The sequence below is a fragment of the Neospora caninum genome, chromosome VIIa (assembly GCF_000208865.1).
Source record: "Neospora caninum Liverpool complete genome, chromosome VIIa".
NCBI lineage: Eukaryota > Apicomplexa > Conoidasida > Eucoccidiorida > Sarcocystidae > Neospora > Neospora caninum.
Genome location: NC_018393.1, coordinates 2,380,654 through 2,395,831, shown reverse-complemented (window position 1 = coordinate 2,395,831; position 15,178 = coordinate 2,380,654). Strand labels below are relative to the sequence as shown.

Sequence of the window (15,178 nt, the reverse complement as noted above, 5' to 3'; positions counted from 1 at the left end):
TCGTTTTCCCGCTTTCGTATTCCATTTGAAATGTGACAGTGTCCGCCTCGCAGTATGTTGCAGCGTACTCTCTGGGACGGCAAGCGAATCTGTCAGATTGGCATACACAGCTACATTGGCTACAACTAACTTTGATTCACACCATCCCGCTGAGATACACACGTTCCCACGAAAGGAATCGGCCAGAGGGACCAGCCGAAGGAATCTTTCTGTTCCCGGACGCGTCACCCTTCTCGACTTTTTCTAACGTGCGGTACAGATGCGGTAACCATACAACAGTTTAGATACCGCTGATATCCCGAGCGCTTCATTGATCGCAAAGAAAAAGCAGTGTTTTTTTTGTCGGCGCGTTACGGGCACAGTAGAAACGCGGCAGCGAAGACAGCTAAAAAGTTGAAGTTGAGCGGGCAAGACCACAAGGTAGAATCACGGGGAGGGGAAGAAGAAAAGTTGAGAAAAGAAAATGGGGATTGAGATCTGTCTTCCTATCGAGGTGGCGAGATCCACGAGAAAAGACGGTTTCCAGTATGCGCTGAAATCGGGTTTAGTTGTATAGGGTGCCCGCGGGGAAACAGCCCTGACGGTCCTCACCCATGTCTCCAGTGGTCGGCTCGAATGCCACAGTTTTTGGAAGGAGTCCAGTTAGGGAAACATTTATGATCTGTTTACGGTTACGGCTCAGAAGCCGAGCAGGCGATGGCATGAACCATCGGAATTATCGAATGTGTACAGCGGCGGATCTCGGAGTCGGACATACGTTGCCTGGGGACACAAGAGAAAGATTCTGCTCTCCCCTCTACCCTACATGACGAAATGCCTGATCACTATCACGCCATTAATATGCTTCCAAACCGTGTGCATTCCGTCATGTTTTCCGCAACAAAAAGACGTTTCTACGAGCGCTGACGGGAGACGCGAACTCGCGACGGGTGAGCAAGCATCGAGTCGCCTGCTTTTCGTTGACTGGCCAAGTCGCATGCATGCAGCCGTTCGCTCTCAGAAGATGAGGCCCTCAAGCGCGTGTGCCTCATGCAGGCGATGATCGCTTGAAAAACTGCTGTTGACTCGGACTAACCTGTCTGCCAGAAAGAGGACGAATGGGGTTTTCTCCCCGTACGGAATTGCAAGGAGAGACGGTCGTGTTAACGAGCTCGGTTTCCTTCGAACTGAAAACGCATTTTGTTATACTTCCCCACACGCGAGATCGGGAGACACCATCAAGAGCGGCCGCTGTCATCGGTTACGCGTGGTCTTCTTTCCCCGTCTCTCTGATTTCCCCGCCTAAAATACACAGACCGCTTTTCACCGCCCTATCCCTGTGCCTCTCGGTTCGCTTTTTGCCGAACTGTCTTTCTTCGGGGGGCGGTGGAAGGTTTCATGCGTAGAACGGCTACTTTTCGACACCGTCGGCTATGGGGACTCAGAAGGCTCCGGCTCGCCTTCGGGGCCAGAAGACTGCTTCTGTTTCTGCCTGGTCTCTCCCCTCTGTCTCCTCTTCCTCGGATGATGCAGCTGTCGCGACGCTGTTGAGGGAACGGCAGGTTTTTAGGCGGACGGAAGAGCTCTTGCGCAAGCGCGCGCAAGAGGCAGAGACTCCGCAAGATGAGGGCGACGATATGGACAACGTCTCATCTCAGAAGAGAGATGAAGAAGACGACTTCCTCCTCACCACCTCCGAGCATGCAGTTGGGGGTTCTTCGCTGCTTCTCGTACGGTGCAGTCCGTTCGATGCAGGCGCAGCACTCGACTGCCTAGACCTCCTGCGTCAGGGCGTGGACGGTCAGACGGCACCGACAGCACACAGCAAAGGTGTCCAAACTTCTCTCCTCTCCACGTCTCTCCATACTCTTCTTGTTTGCGTGTGCAAAGAGGCTGCGTCCGGCGCGGAGGCTCCAGACAATGAACGGACTCGGCGCATCACCACCGGTCTCTCACTTCTCTTCGCTCTTCTCGTCGACGAGGGTCTCCCGCAGTCACCATCTGAGCGTCACCGAATGTGCCACGAAGACGCAGCGCTGCTGGACAGTCTGCTGAAGGCGATCGAAGCGGTGAGCACCTTTCTGAGGTGCGCGTCTCCCCGGCCCCTTCTTCTCCTTCTCCACGCTCTCCGTCGCATTTACGTTCCCTCGCAAGGCTCAGACGAGAAAGACCCAGCGACGTGCGGGTGCCTGCCGACCCGCGCTGTCTGGGCGTGCCTGCTTCGCCTGCTGACGGAGGATCCCCGCGCGTCTGTTCGCTGGCTGGCCAGACAAGTCGCCTTGCACTTGCTTCGCCTCGCCACCGAGTGCGCCTCCGAGGCCTCCACCGCGCCTCTGGCATCCAACAGGAAACCGACGAAGGCTCTCGAATCGCTCCAGACGTGCATGGGCGTCCTCGACCGATGGGTGCGCCGCCTCGACTTCACAGTGGTCCCGGAGACGCTGGCTGCCCGAGCCTCGACGGGACTGGGCACGAGTGGCGAGGCCGCTCACGGGGCCAGTGTCCCCGCGTCCACGCGACTCCAGAGGAGTCTCCCCTTCTTTCACCGGTGCCTGCCGCCTCTGCTTTGCCTGGAAAATACCCAGGCCGAAAGCGAAAAAAGGCGCGCCGGGGCTGCGCAGAGCGCGGCGTCGCTGCCGCAGCCTCCGCACAAAGCCGCCGAGGCTCTCTGCATCCGGCTCGCCTTCCTCTCCAGAAGAGCGGGACGGACGCCCGCAGCCGCCGATGCCCTCCGATGTGTGGCGTCTGTGATTCGCGACGTGCGGCGCTTTCGCGGGTTTCGCGAGGGAGCGAACACGTCCGCAGACGCGTCGGCCTCTGGCCGGTCTGTGGAAACCAAGGGGAAGGCGGGAGACGCGTGCTCCGAGGCGCGCCCGGCCACATCGGGGTCGGCCTTTTCACTGACCGTTCAGCTCTTGCCAGCGCTGCTTCAGCAGCAACGAGCTCAAGGGACACAGAGGGGACTATGGGACGAACTCGGCGAGAGAGGAAAAGGCAGCGCCCCAGTTTCGCATGGAGCTGTCCAGTATGCAACCGCGTGGCTCGACGCTGTGACGGCAACCACAGCCGCACTCATGCACTGGGCAGGGGAGGCGCGGGAGGCGTGGAAGGCCCCCGAGGAAGGCGAGGCCCAGGGTGGCAGCTTCAGGGGAGGCGCGAGTGAGACATCTGGTGCGACGACGCGAGACGCAGAGACTCTGGACGAGACGCTCTTGCTCCAGCAGCTTGAGAAATTGTCCTTGGGAGGGGGCGACAGTGATGCTCGAATCAAGAGCGTGGTGAAGGAGTCTGAGGCACTCCCCCGTTCCTCTGGCTCCGATGCTTCTGTTTCGGCGTCTTCCTTCCGCCTCTCCATCTGCATGCAAGCAGTGGAACGCGTCTTCCGTTCTCTACGCAGAGTTCTCGAGACCGAGGCGGATCCGTCGATCGTCGGCGCCGCCTCTGTGGCCGGGCGCCGCCTCATTGAAGCTTCCGGCGTCGCCTCAGTGCCTGCGTTCCCGTCCTCTGTCTCCTTCTGTCTCTCGCTGCTCCACTTCCGCCACAAGCGGCGACTGCCCGAAGGACTCGAAGCCTCTCGGGCGCTCTTCGCGGCGCTGGAGGCGGTTGCGTGCAAGCAATTTCTGGACTGCACTCTACACCCTGAGCTCGATCGGTTCAGACGGCCCGCAGGACCAGGGAGCGAGACGGGGAACACCTCTTCAGTCTCGCACGACTTTGACGGCAAATGCCTACCGCAGTTCCTCCACCAGTTCCTGGAAATCTACAGGCCTTGCTTCAAGCCTTTGCTTCGCCAGGTGGTCGGCATGCTTGCGGTCGTGGAGACGGGAGAAGAGCCGGAACGAAGTGAGGAGAGCCACGAAAAGAAGAGAACGGAGAGGAAGAAGACTGTGGAGGAGATCTTTGGCTTGGCGAAAGACAACCCGGCCCGGACCGATCTTCAACGGCACGATCTCCTGCCTTACAGAGGCCGCATTCGCCTCGCGTTTTCGGCCGCGTTGCGGGCCTTTAAGGCGCGCACTGTTCTGACAGATCCTCAGCTGCTCCCAATTCGCTCGCGTATCCCTATTTCCGGGGACTTGTCCCCTCAACAGCTTGCGTTTCTCCTCGAGCGGTGCCCCGTCACCAACGCATGGGCTCTGCCGCTCCTTCCCAGGCTTCTTGGCCGAGACGAGCTGCGCTTCTTCTCCGCCCACTTCCTGCCGCTTGCCCGGCTCCTTCAGCAGCAAACTGCGGTGAAGGCGAAGAAAAACCCCCTCGAGGCGAGAGAACTCTGCCGTGTGGGTCAGCAGCTCTGGAGCTTGCTGCCGGGCTTCTCATGTGACCCTATCGACCTCGCGACAGGCGTGGCGGAAAACGACTTTAGCCTGATGAAAAATATGATTCAGTTCCTCCACGACCCCGTACTCAGGGAGGAGATTTGCGCCACGATCCGTAACCTCTCGAATGCTGCGCTGGTCGAGAGCGAGAAGGAGCGCATCACAGACGACGAGGACGAGGACAAGAACAAGAACGAACAAGAGAGGGACGACGCAGAGAAGGACGTGATGAGTGTGCTGTGCAGGGCTACGAAGCCTGGCGGAAGGCAGTCGATGCAGGCGTGTGGACCACAGCTCATGGGGTTCCTGGTTGTTCGTTTCCTACAAGTCCACAAAATCTCCTTGAAGAAAGAGGAAGAAACTGCGGGAGAACGGGCCCTTGCAGCGATGCTTCTAGGAGAAAAAGAAGACCTCGAGCAACTCACGCAAAGCGCGAAAATGAAGGCAACTCAGCACCTGCTGGGCGCTATCAGGGTACGTTGCATGCGTTCATCTGCCTCTCGAATCGGTCTACGACGCACACTTTTGGCTGGAAAGAACCGCGTCTGTTCCGAGGCTCGTGGCGCTCGCCTGCACTCTCGCTAACCTACGCAGTGTGATCTGCGGTCTTCTCATGTGCTGCTGTGGCGTCGGCCCCTCCCTGTTTCGCTTCCCCGTAGTTGGTTCACTGACGTTTGCTCTCTCGCTTTCCCTTTGACCTTGTCCAGGCCTATGCGCCCCTCTGTCCGCCGGACCTCCTGCATGCAAATGTGCGGCGCTTCACATCTGCCTTTCTCCGGCGAGCCAACGAAGCCGCGGGTCTATCCGCTTCTACACCTCCAGCTCCTGTCACCATGGGCGTGGCGGAGTGCTCTGCACTCGTCGACATCACTGATGCTTTGCATCCTTTTCTGCCCAGTTCTGTCGGTAAGGACACCGGCCAGAAACGGAAGGCCACAGAGCTGTTGAAGGCCGGCTCCGCGTCATGCTCCTTTGCATCTGTTCTAGTGTCTTTGGGGCTTCTTCAAACAAGCAACTCCGAATCCAAAGGACCTGCGTCAGCTCCCCTGAAGGCGTGGCCAACAAGCCTGCTACTTGCCGCGTCTCAGAGCAACAGCGAGCGGCTGCTGAACCGAATGTCCACCTGCCGCAGCAGTGTTTGCCCTTGACTCCCCGTTCAGTCCTTGGGCGTCTTCCGTTCGGATTTGTGGTCTTCCGCAGCGTTTCGCATGTTCTTTTGAACCTTCGGTCTCTCGGTTTAAATTTCCTTCTTGCTTGTTTTCGTCACGAGGAAAATCGAGCACGCGGTGCACGTGTCCGCCTGCTCGCCTTCTTTTCTGTTTGCTCGTCGTTTGGCTTTCGCCTTTGTCTCCATTCGTTGCAGTGGTTTGTGGCTCGTCCTTCTCCAGGCATGCCCGCTCCTCCACGGTGTGTGGCAGAATGCCACGGGAATCTCCAGATGTATCGTTCTCGTGCCTCCCGCTTTTTTCGTGTGCCGACAGACTCTTCGTCCCCGTTTCGTTGCCACGTTCCTTCCGAATCTTGCGGCCTCGTACAGGGAAGCGGGTATAGCGTCGTTTTTCTCCTCTGGTTCCCTTGCAGGTCTAGAAGTGTTCGACAGCCTCCGTACGCTGGTGGCTGCATGCGCCCAAGGACTGGAACGAGCCGCCGCTACACCTGCAGAGCAGAACGCCAATCTCGCCGGAACCAATGCGCAGTGGAAAACGCCAACTGGAGCACCCCGAACAGACGACCGCGTCGTTCTTCGTGCGCTCCTCCGTCGTGGCTACAAGGCTCTCAAGCACGTGCTTGAAAGGTCGGCGTGTTCCTCGAGTTCTTCCTCCTTGGCAGGGATCTCTGCCTCCGGACCAAGTTGCTTCCTAGGACAGCAGGAGCTCGAGAGTTTGTGGGAGATTGTCGTGAAGGCCCGCACTGTGTCCTGTGGGACCGCTGCAGAGAAACCGCGGCTTGGATGTCTCCGCGCCTTCGTTGGATTCCTCACTCTCGCTGCACAGACGGCAAGGGACGGCCAGGAGCCCGCAGGTGAGCACCGTTTCCTGACGGCAGAAGGGAAATAAAGTAACCAAGCAGCTCATCGCACCGTGAGGGTCGGGCGTGCCTTGTGCTTCCCGGGATTCTCCTGTCTGTGGCTGTGGTCCGGAGCGACAGCAATGTCGGTGCACGTTTCAGAGAAGACAATCAAGAAGCAGACGAGGATGGCAAACGAAAGGAAGGGACCCAAAGGGCGTCTGTGGTGATCCCAAGCTGTTGAGTGGGCCTTCATCGCATGAACTTAACCAAGAAGCATAGTCGGAGACAGGGAAATGCTGAGAAGTCTGTGTTTTGCCCGAGTCGCCAGCAGGTCACAGTGTGCTTGATGTGTCAGTTTTATATGTCGTGGACGGGGGATGTGATTATCTTTTCCTCCCCTTTGGCTGCTGTGCTCAGGCACGAAAGCATTCTGGGAATCGTTCCTCGTTGACCGCGTCTTCCCGACAGTCGTTCCGGAGATCATTCTGTCGCTCAAGAACCTCAATCGTCTCGTGCGAGAAACGGCGTTCTCGTCCCTCTCAGCCCTGTGCGAAGCGTGTGACGGTGACTCAGCGAAACGTGAGTTCTTCCATGGGACCTTCTCTCCCACGCTTTGCCGTACCCTGCGAGCCGAGGGTTCCCATAAAGACATTTTCGTTTTGCTGGCCTTCCTCCCACCGCAAGCGCTCCAATTCGTTCAAGCGCTTTTTCCATCGTCTCGCGGATGGCCCGAGCGTCTTCTTCTCTGGACCTGTCTCTGTGTCTGTAGTCCATGGTCGCCTTCGCGTTGAAAGCAGAGTCTCTTTTCTCTCGCATCTCCTCCGTCCTCGTCTTTCCCGCCGCCGATTTCTTGTTGAATAGGGTCAATTGCCGCGCTTCTGTTACCGATGGCCCGTCGTCTGTGTTTGTTCGGTCTCGCGTCTGTGTGCCTCGGTCGCCAAACCCTCCTTCCCTTTGCCAGCTGAATGGGAGTCCAAAGGTGTGTGTCGCCTTTGTGCTGTGCTTATGCGGTGCTCGTGTCGCTGCATGTGCGGCCGTGCGCGTCTGCCAAAAAGCAAAAGGCCTCTTTGTTTCACCCGCAAAACGTTTTTTCCTGCTGCCAGCCAGGCCTCCTCTCGCGTCTGTTTTCGCTGGTTCTTCCTGGTGTTTTTCTCTGGCTTCTTCTGCAGCCCGGCCATTTACTCGCGGGTTGCTGCCTCTGCTTTCCTGTCCCCGTGGGTGTCTCTTGACTGCAGTGAGTCGCCTCGCTGTCCTGATAGCCACTGGCCTCGGCGGCAATACGGGGATCACCGCACGCGGAGGCGGTGCCGAGCCCCCAATCCTGAAGACCGCAGCCGTCCTGGCGCTCAGTCGAATCGTCTTCAGCTACGGTGAGCCGTCTTCCGTTTGCCATGCATGCGCGTTCCATAAAATAATAAGGCTGGACCCGACGTAAAGCCTGCTTCCATTCTACGGAACCAAGAGCCCAGATTCAGTTCATGAAGGTCGCTTGTGCGCATACCCATGCAACATCGGCCTGGATCGCCTCGTGAGACATTAGAAATGTTCTTCAATAGGCGCCGGCTCCAGCGACGAATAAACGTAAAGGCGGACTGACGCGCTGTGGAAATGTCACCACCTAGAGGGAAAGGTGGGGTGGGATCGTTTCGTTCTCGCCTGATGTTTTCGTTTCTTCTCGGCAAACTCAAGTGTGGGCTCTCTGCCCGTGGAACACACACATGTACTGGCCTCGGTTTTCTGAGGCTTACTCTTGTCTTGTGGTGTTTCCGTTTTGAGTGCTCCGATCGGGTCAAATCCGGGGCGCCGATCCACTCGGACGGCAGTACGGGTCTAGCACTAGGTTGGACCGTCTCGTGTAGCGCAGCTGAATCGTTCCTCTTCACCTTTCTTCCCTTCTCGCTTCGTGCTCTTCCCTCCTCGCGTTGTTGTGTTGTCGCTCCGTTTGAATCCAAAGCGCGCTATGCAGCATAGTACCCCTCTTGTGCGGTGTCTTCCTCTCTGTTCTCCCCTGGGGTTTGCACTGATCTTGCGGATCTTCTGTTTCTCGTGTGTCTCCCAGGCGACCAAATGGACGATGCCCTCGTCCAGCAGATCTCTGAGGTGGTTCTCCTCCTCCTGCAAGATCGAGACAAACAAGTGTTTCTGGCTGCACTCCGTTTTGCGAGGGTACGAGCGCCTGTGGGGCGGGAAAGCGACAGGGGCCAGTTCTGAGGGTAGAGGATCAGAGCGCAAGAGAGAGAGAGGCACTGAAGGAATTCGTTAGAGGCCGTAGAGTCGCGGGACTTGACACAGAGAGAGAAGAGCCTGTGTAGCTCGGACAGAGTCGGTGTCTCCGGCGATTGACGGCGTGTCTGGCAAACGCGGCTGACGATCTTTTCCCCGGACAACGCGACGCGCTGGGAAAAACCAATTGCTCTAGCTCCTCTCTCTTCGGGTATATGCTGTTCAGGTTATTGCTCACGTCCTGGACGGCCCGGCACTGGAACGATTCCTGCCGGCAATGCTCAGCGTCCTCAATAGCAGACACGCCATCCGAGGTGAGGAAATGCAAAGCGGTGCCGGACGGTATATGTGATTGGTTTTCTGCCTACACACACCGACAAAAATGTCCATGGCCACAGACAGTCTGTAACCAAATTGGGTGCAGAATACAGATGCCGATGGAGACACCGATACAAACAAATGGACTCCCACGGTGCCATATATATATATATATATACGTACAAACATTCATACGTACAATTGTATGCAAATTTCCAGTTGCATGGTTCTCGTTTCCGTTTCACTTGGTTTGTATATCCATATATACAATTCAAGAATATATATATATATATATACGTACAAACATTCATACGTACAATTGTATGCAAATTTCCAGTTGCATGGTTCTCGTTTCCGTTTCACTTGGTTTGTATATCCATATATACAATTCAAGAATATATATATATATATATATATATATATATATATACGTACAAACATTCATACGTACAATTGTATGCAAATTTCCAGTTGCATGGTTCTCGTTTCCGTTTCACTTGGTTTGTATATCCATATATACAATTCAAGAATATATATATATATATATATATATATATATATACGTACAAACATTCATACGTACAATTGTATGCAAATTTCCAGTTGCATGGTTCTCGTTTCCGTTTCACTTGGTTTGTATATCCATATATACAATTCAAGAATATATATATATATATATATATACGTACAAACATTCATACGTACAATTGTATGCAAATTTCCAGTTGCATGGTTCTCGTTTCCGTTTCACTTGGTTTGTATATCCATATATACAATTCAAGAATATATATATATATATATAGGTGGATAGACTGATTGATAGAAGACGCGAATGGTTTGCACCCGCATGTGCGTATCCGTGTATGCTTCCTGTGATGCGGACATGCGCACATTCGCGTGCCCCTACGCGTTTCTGCCCTATTGTCTTTGTCTTTTTAGCGACGGCAGTAAACGCGTGTATGCATGGGGAATGCACAGTTCCAGTTGGCGTCTTGTGTGTTTCCTCAGCCAAGATGAAAATCCGGCGGTTGATCGAGAAGCTTCTGAAGAAGCTGGTATGAATGGAAACGTGCGAGGTCGCGAGAGTTCACGCGTTGCGACGGGGACGCCACAAGCGTCGTCAAACCTCTTTGGCAAGACACCAGGGCGTGCACTTCCTGTTGGCACTGCTGAGGGTAGTGTGGCGCATATTTCGACTCTCAGCACCGCGACGTCAGCAACGCGCAAGGCTCCCCGTACTACAAGAACGTTTGTCATCAGCCACTTGCAAGTGTCTTCTCGCGTTGTCCTGCCTGTGTTTTGCATTGTTTGCACGTGTTTTTCGCTCTTTGGTGGCGCTTTGCGCTCTGGAAACGTTTCTGCTTGTGTTGCGTTTCTCAGCTTTCTTTCCTTGTCTGTTCGCTGTTGGACTCTGGCGGGGCTCTGGATTCTCATTGTCTGTTGCTGCCTTGCTCCGGGTCTTCCCCCCGCCGGTAGTGCCTACTTTTTTCGTCCAAATGAATGGTTCTCGTTTTCATCGGCGGATTTCGCTCGGTCTCCTTTCGTCCTCGGTCCGCGTTCCTTGCGCCTGCCTTTCCGCACACGCCTTTCCCCTTTTCTGTCTGTTTCATCCTTTCTCTTTCGTGTGCCGCTGCTTCAGGGTGAAGGTTCAGTGCAAGAAGCGTTCCCGTCGGAGCATCTGCCGCTGCTGCGCCATCTCCAGAAGAGCGTTCGAAAGCAGCAACTCCGAGAACTTCTCGTCAATAAGGCGCTGGTAAGGGCCGGCCTGGTTCCGCGTGTTTTCACTCTTTTCTCGTGTTCTAAACCTCAAGAGACGAGCGTGATACCGTAAACTGGCACGCGTGGACGTCTTGAATCGCAAGCTCGTAGGTTCACACTCGGCTTGTCGCAGCAGAAGCGAAAGAATTGCGCGACGGATTCTCAGGTTACGTTGCACGAACGACAGCCGTTCATCGCTCACACCTTCTGAACACAGAAGTGGGGTTCACCGCCGTCGGCGCCAACTTGCCGCGTGGGCGACGACGCTTCGAAAGTGGTTCCTCAGGATTCCTCCAGTTTGCACCGGAGCCGGATCTTGGCTGTCCGGCATTTGAAGCGGCGTGGTTCGTTCATGCCCACCAACAGGGTTGCGAGCAGACTTGTCGGCGCCTGCTTTCTCCTCGCGCGTCCTCTCTTTGCTCCTTCCCTCTTCCCGCGAGCTCCGGCCAGCCCAGGCGGGGTGTCTTTTTCAGGTGGTCTGCTACGCTCGCTTTGTCTTTGTGTGTAGCCGTGTGAGTGTTGCTGAACACTTTGTGAAGGTGCGTGAATGTTTGTTCTGCAGCACGAAGGCCTGTCGTGGGACGAACTTGATTTTAAGCATGGCATCGACGACGAGAATGAACATACGAACGGGAGAGGGAAACGCGGCAAGAAGGAGAATGACGCCTTTTCCGAGATAATGGACGAGGACGACGAAGAAGACGAAGATGATGAGGTAAGCTAGTCCAGCCGACGGCAGTCGTTCACAGGGACCGTGCTGTTTGAAGCGGAATCGAGAGTGGTTGAGACGAGAAGCGCCTCGGGCTTTTGTTTTCAGTTCTAGTGATTCGCCCTGTCCCCGTTGTCCCTTCCTTTCGTGGATGACTCTCCGTCTGTTCGCTAGTTCATCTCCGTATGTTCTGTCTGTTTTCTTATATCTTAGGTTTGTTCGCGTTGTATGTGCGCTTTTATGCTTCACTTCCTTTCCGGTCAGGTTTCGCTTGATACCCCCTCTTGCTAATCTGCGGTCCCTGGACTTTGTCTCTAGTCCCGAAAATATCTGCATCCGTTTGGCGCTTGTAAAGATAACTCTCTCAAGCCTTCCGCTGTGAACCTGAGCCAAACCACTTCCGCCTTGTTTGTTCGTATTCACTAGATTCGTCGTTCATGCCGGTGTTTCGCATCTCGTTCTTTTTCTCTGCCTCCCTATCGATCCCTAGGACCGGCCGTTGTCAGGAAAGAAGGCAGCGGCCAGAAAGCGTAGAGCCAATACTCAGTCTCTCGGAGAAGAGGACGAAGAGGTGGAGGACACGGAGAAGAAAGACAGCGCGACGTCGTTTTCCCCTATGAAGCAGCTGCTGGATGCATTCGAGGAGGAAGATGACAGTGACACAGAAGGCCGCAGAAACAGAAACAGGAAACGCGTAAGGTGGAAAGGGAAAAGCAGCGAAAGCGGAGACTGCAGAGAAGGGTCGAGCACGATGAGAAACATCAACGGGAGGCGAGACTCACCTTCCTTCAGTCCCTGGCTCACAGGCACGGGAGCCGCCAAGGGGGACTGTTAACGGGGGCAACACGCACATCTCAAAGCGATATGCGAAAACGTTTGCAACCTTCAGTCTGATTGATCACATGCATGGGAGTTGTTGCCTGCTTGCGCATTGTGTTGATATTCTACACCTTCAGTTCCTCTTCTGCTCGATCCTTTCACTTTCGCTCGTGCGCCTCCCCTCGTTCCATTTGTGGCCAGGTCTTGGGCCTTTTCTCCATCTGTAGTCTGCTCCCGTGAACGTTGTTTCGTTCTGGTGGTCCTGCAACGTTCACTCGCTTCTGGTCTGTCTTCGTCGCCTTTGTTCTGGCGCCTATGTCCTTACTTTTGCTGGTGTTTCTCGCCAACTACCCCGTCGCCATTCTGTACGTCTGTTCCGCGCCCACCCACTTTGGTTTTGGTTCGCGTCAGCGCCTGGGAATTTGCACTCGACATGCCGTTTTCTTCCGTTTCCTTCTTTCCTTCTGTTTCTGTATCTACCCGTCTCTATCTCTGTCTCGTCTGCTGCCTCAACAGACTCGGGCGACCTCGGGCGACGCGTCCACGGAAGGCGTCATGCTTCTTGAAGATAGCGCGGGCGAACTGCCTCTCGACTTCTGTTCGGCGGCTGCAGCTCATCGCGTCATTCTCAATCAGCCTCTGGCGAAACACCGGCGGCGAATTCTGCCAGAGGCGGAGCGCAATAAGGTTGCGAATTTGACCTGGAATGAAGAGGGCCGACTTGTTATTCCTGAAAACGAGGACGAGGAAGACGACAGAGGTGAGGAAAGCGGTGCGGAAGAGGGAAAGGAAATCGAAAACCTCGCGAGCGAGAGGGATCCGCGGGAACAGGCGGAACCGGGGGTGACTGGCAGCCGCAGTCTGAACAGAGGAAAAATGCACACCCGCGGGGGTCTGCAGATGCCATGGAAACCGCGAACTCCAAGTCATCTGGACGGATTGGGGCTCCAAAGGCGGAGAGGAGGAGTGGGACGACGGAGGCACAAAAGGGCGTAATGCCACGCCGGTTAACTGGCTTTGTTGTGTAGACATTCTTAGCGCGTTCCTGTGTACGCACGCGTTCTGCCTGCGCCACAAAGTGCTAGCCTCCGTCCGCAATGTGCCGGTTGCCGGTTCCGTCCGTTTTGCGTCACACCGATTTCTCCGATTTCATGTGGTCGGCCGGCCTCAGTGTAGAGATGCGTCCATCGGACGCCACGCAGGCATCTGTATTTCGTTCACTGTATCCGGCTGGATAAGGAATGAGCGTATTCGTATGCACGCGCATGCATGAAGCAGTTCGTGCAACCAGGTGAAGAATGCGTATGCAAGTGAACAGATCCCGGCATTTGACTACGAAGGTTATGCGTCCTGCGCCCCAACTGTGGCTGTTCTCAGATCCTGGCTTCACGATCGGCAAAGTGTCGTCTGCAGCGGCTGGGCCCAACGCCGGGCGCGGTGCTGAGAAGAAATCCAGTGTAAGTACCACAGCGGAAGGCCTGTATCCAAAAGGGGAGAGGGAATAGGCGCGATACAAAACCGTTACGACAAAGGGAAGGCGCCGTTCCGTTTGTCTTCCCTGCCGCATCGTCATCTTTCTCTGTCTCATTCAGATTCTCCTGCGACTGCATGAAACCGGAAGTTGCTACTACTCTTAGCTCACAGAACGGAAAATATATAGTCCTTTTCCCTTGGACAGAATGCGAAACCGGCTGCATTCCATTGTGCCGTGTTTTTTCTAACGACGCCAGCTTGTTTTTCTGTTATCGGCCCTTACTGTTCTGCTTCCCCTGCCCCATGCTTATATTCGGTTTCACTGTTGCCGTTCTTCAGTCTCCCTCGGCGCTGGCGAAGAACCGAAAGGTTGCGCAGCAGGGCGTCCAGAGGAAAAATTTGAGTTGTCTTGCTGCTCGTCGGGAGGCGATGAAGTCAGCGAGGGAGGAGCGAAGAAGGGGGCACTTTGTGCAGAAAAGCGGAGATGAATTTAAGGCTAAGAAGGCGCGTGGAGACGTCAAACAGAATAACAAAGTTGAGCCTTTCGCGTACATCCGCCTCAATCGGGTGATGCTCAGAGAGAAGCACAGACCACAAGCTCTACAGGTAAGATTTACAAGGAAACGGAGACAAGTTGCAAAATGCGTCGCGTGAGCAGTCTCCCTTGGTTCGGGATAACTGTGATTTACCCCATGGACAGGGAAGACCACTGAATGCGGTGGTTTTCCAGACAGTGACTCGCGTATGTGCACGCCCATAAATGTAGCGGAAAACTCGTAGAAACAATTGTTAGAAGCAAGCGTCCCTCACAGTTTTAAACACGGGATGGGTCAAGTTCTACGGAGACGCCGTCTCTCTGCAGCGAGGCCTTTCCCCAGGAGTCCTCGTCGTTTCCTCTTCGACTTTGCTGCTGACTCGTAGCGCGCCAGGAAAGTTTGTGTTCAGCCAGACGTCGTAGGCATCGGGGCCTTCCAAGCGTGAGGCTCCCGATACCGGTTTCCGAATGGCAACGGAACCCCTCGTGACTATGATCATTTGTCCTACCAGCCTAAAGATGATAGATGGCGCAGCTCTGTAGCAGACGCAGGGTGCGTATTGGGCTTGTCCTCAGTGTTTGAAGCAGCTGTGGCTGATTTTACGCGAGAGATGCCCATATCACGAGCAGGCAATACACAGTTGAAGGAGAGAAAAGCGGGAGTGAGACTGCTTAATTTAGCGCTTCGTTTAGGCCAGAATGGCGTTCGTTGTCATTTTGTCTCACTGTGACGTCAGTGACCCACAGGCATCTTTTCAGAGGCATGTGGCAAGCTTGACCTGGCGCCGTTCCGTCGTTTGCATCCTGCCTAGTATCTTTTTGTGGGCTGTGTTCTCGCCTCTTGCAGAGTCTGGCAACTCTGGTAAAGAAGAAGAAGCGCGTCGCTGGTGAGAAGGGCAAGTCGAAGACCGGCGTACGCAAACCCATGAGTAAAACGCGCAAAAGTCGACGATAAACGGTGGGGGCTGACTGAGATGTCGCCACTTCCGGGCTTTTCCTCTCCCCTGGATCTCTCTGTTTCTCGTCTCTGCCTCGTGT

General features: G+C 55.1%; 1 protein-coding gene across 1 annotated transcript; it reads left to right on the top strand.

The window, feature by feature from the left end:
- Window positions 1–1,412: 1,412 nt before the first annotated feature.
- On the top strand, window positions 1,413–15,095 carry NCLIV_021940 (conserved hypothetical protein; the record flags this gene model as incomplete). The annotated part of the gene is made up of 15 exons (XM_003882388.1): window positions 1,413–4,769; window positions 5,003–5,201; window positions 5,877–6,317; window positions 6,723–6,884; window positions 7,541–7,675; window positions 8,365–8,471; window positions 8,755–8,842; window positions 9,855–9,901; window positions 10,486–10,599; window positions 11,167–11,319; window positions 11,804–12,007; window positions 12,649–12,892; window positions 13,510–13,589; window positions 13,945–14,211; window positions 14,988–15,095. The coding sequence occupies 15 exons, from the start codon at window positions 1,413–1,415 to the stop codon at window positions 15,093–15,095; spliced, it is 5,706 nt and encodes a 1,901-aa protein (XP_003882437.1).
- Window positions 15,096–15,178: the final 83 nt, after the last annotated feature.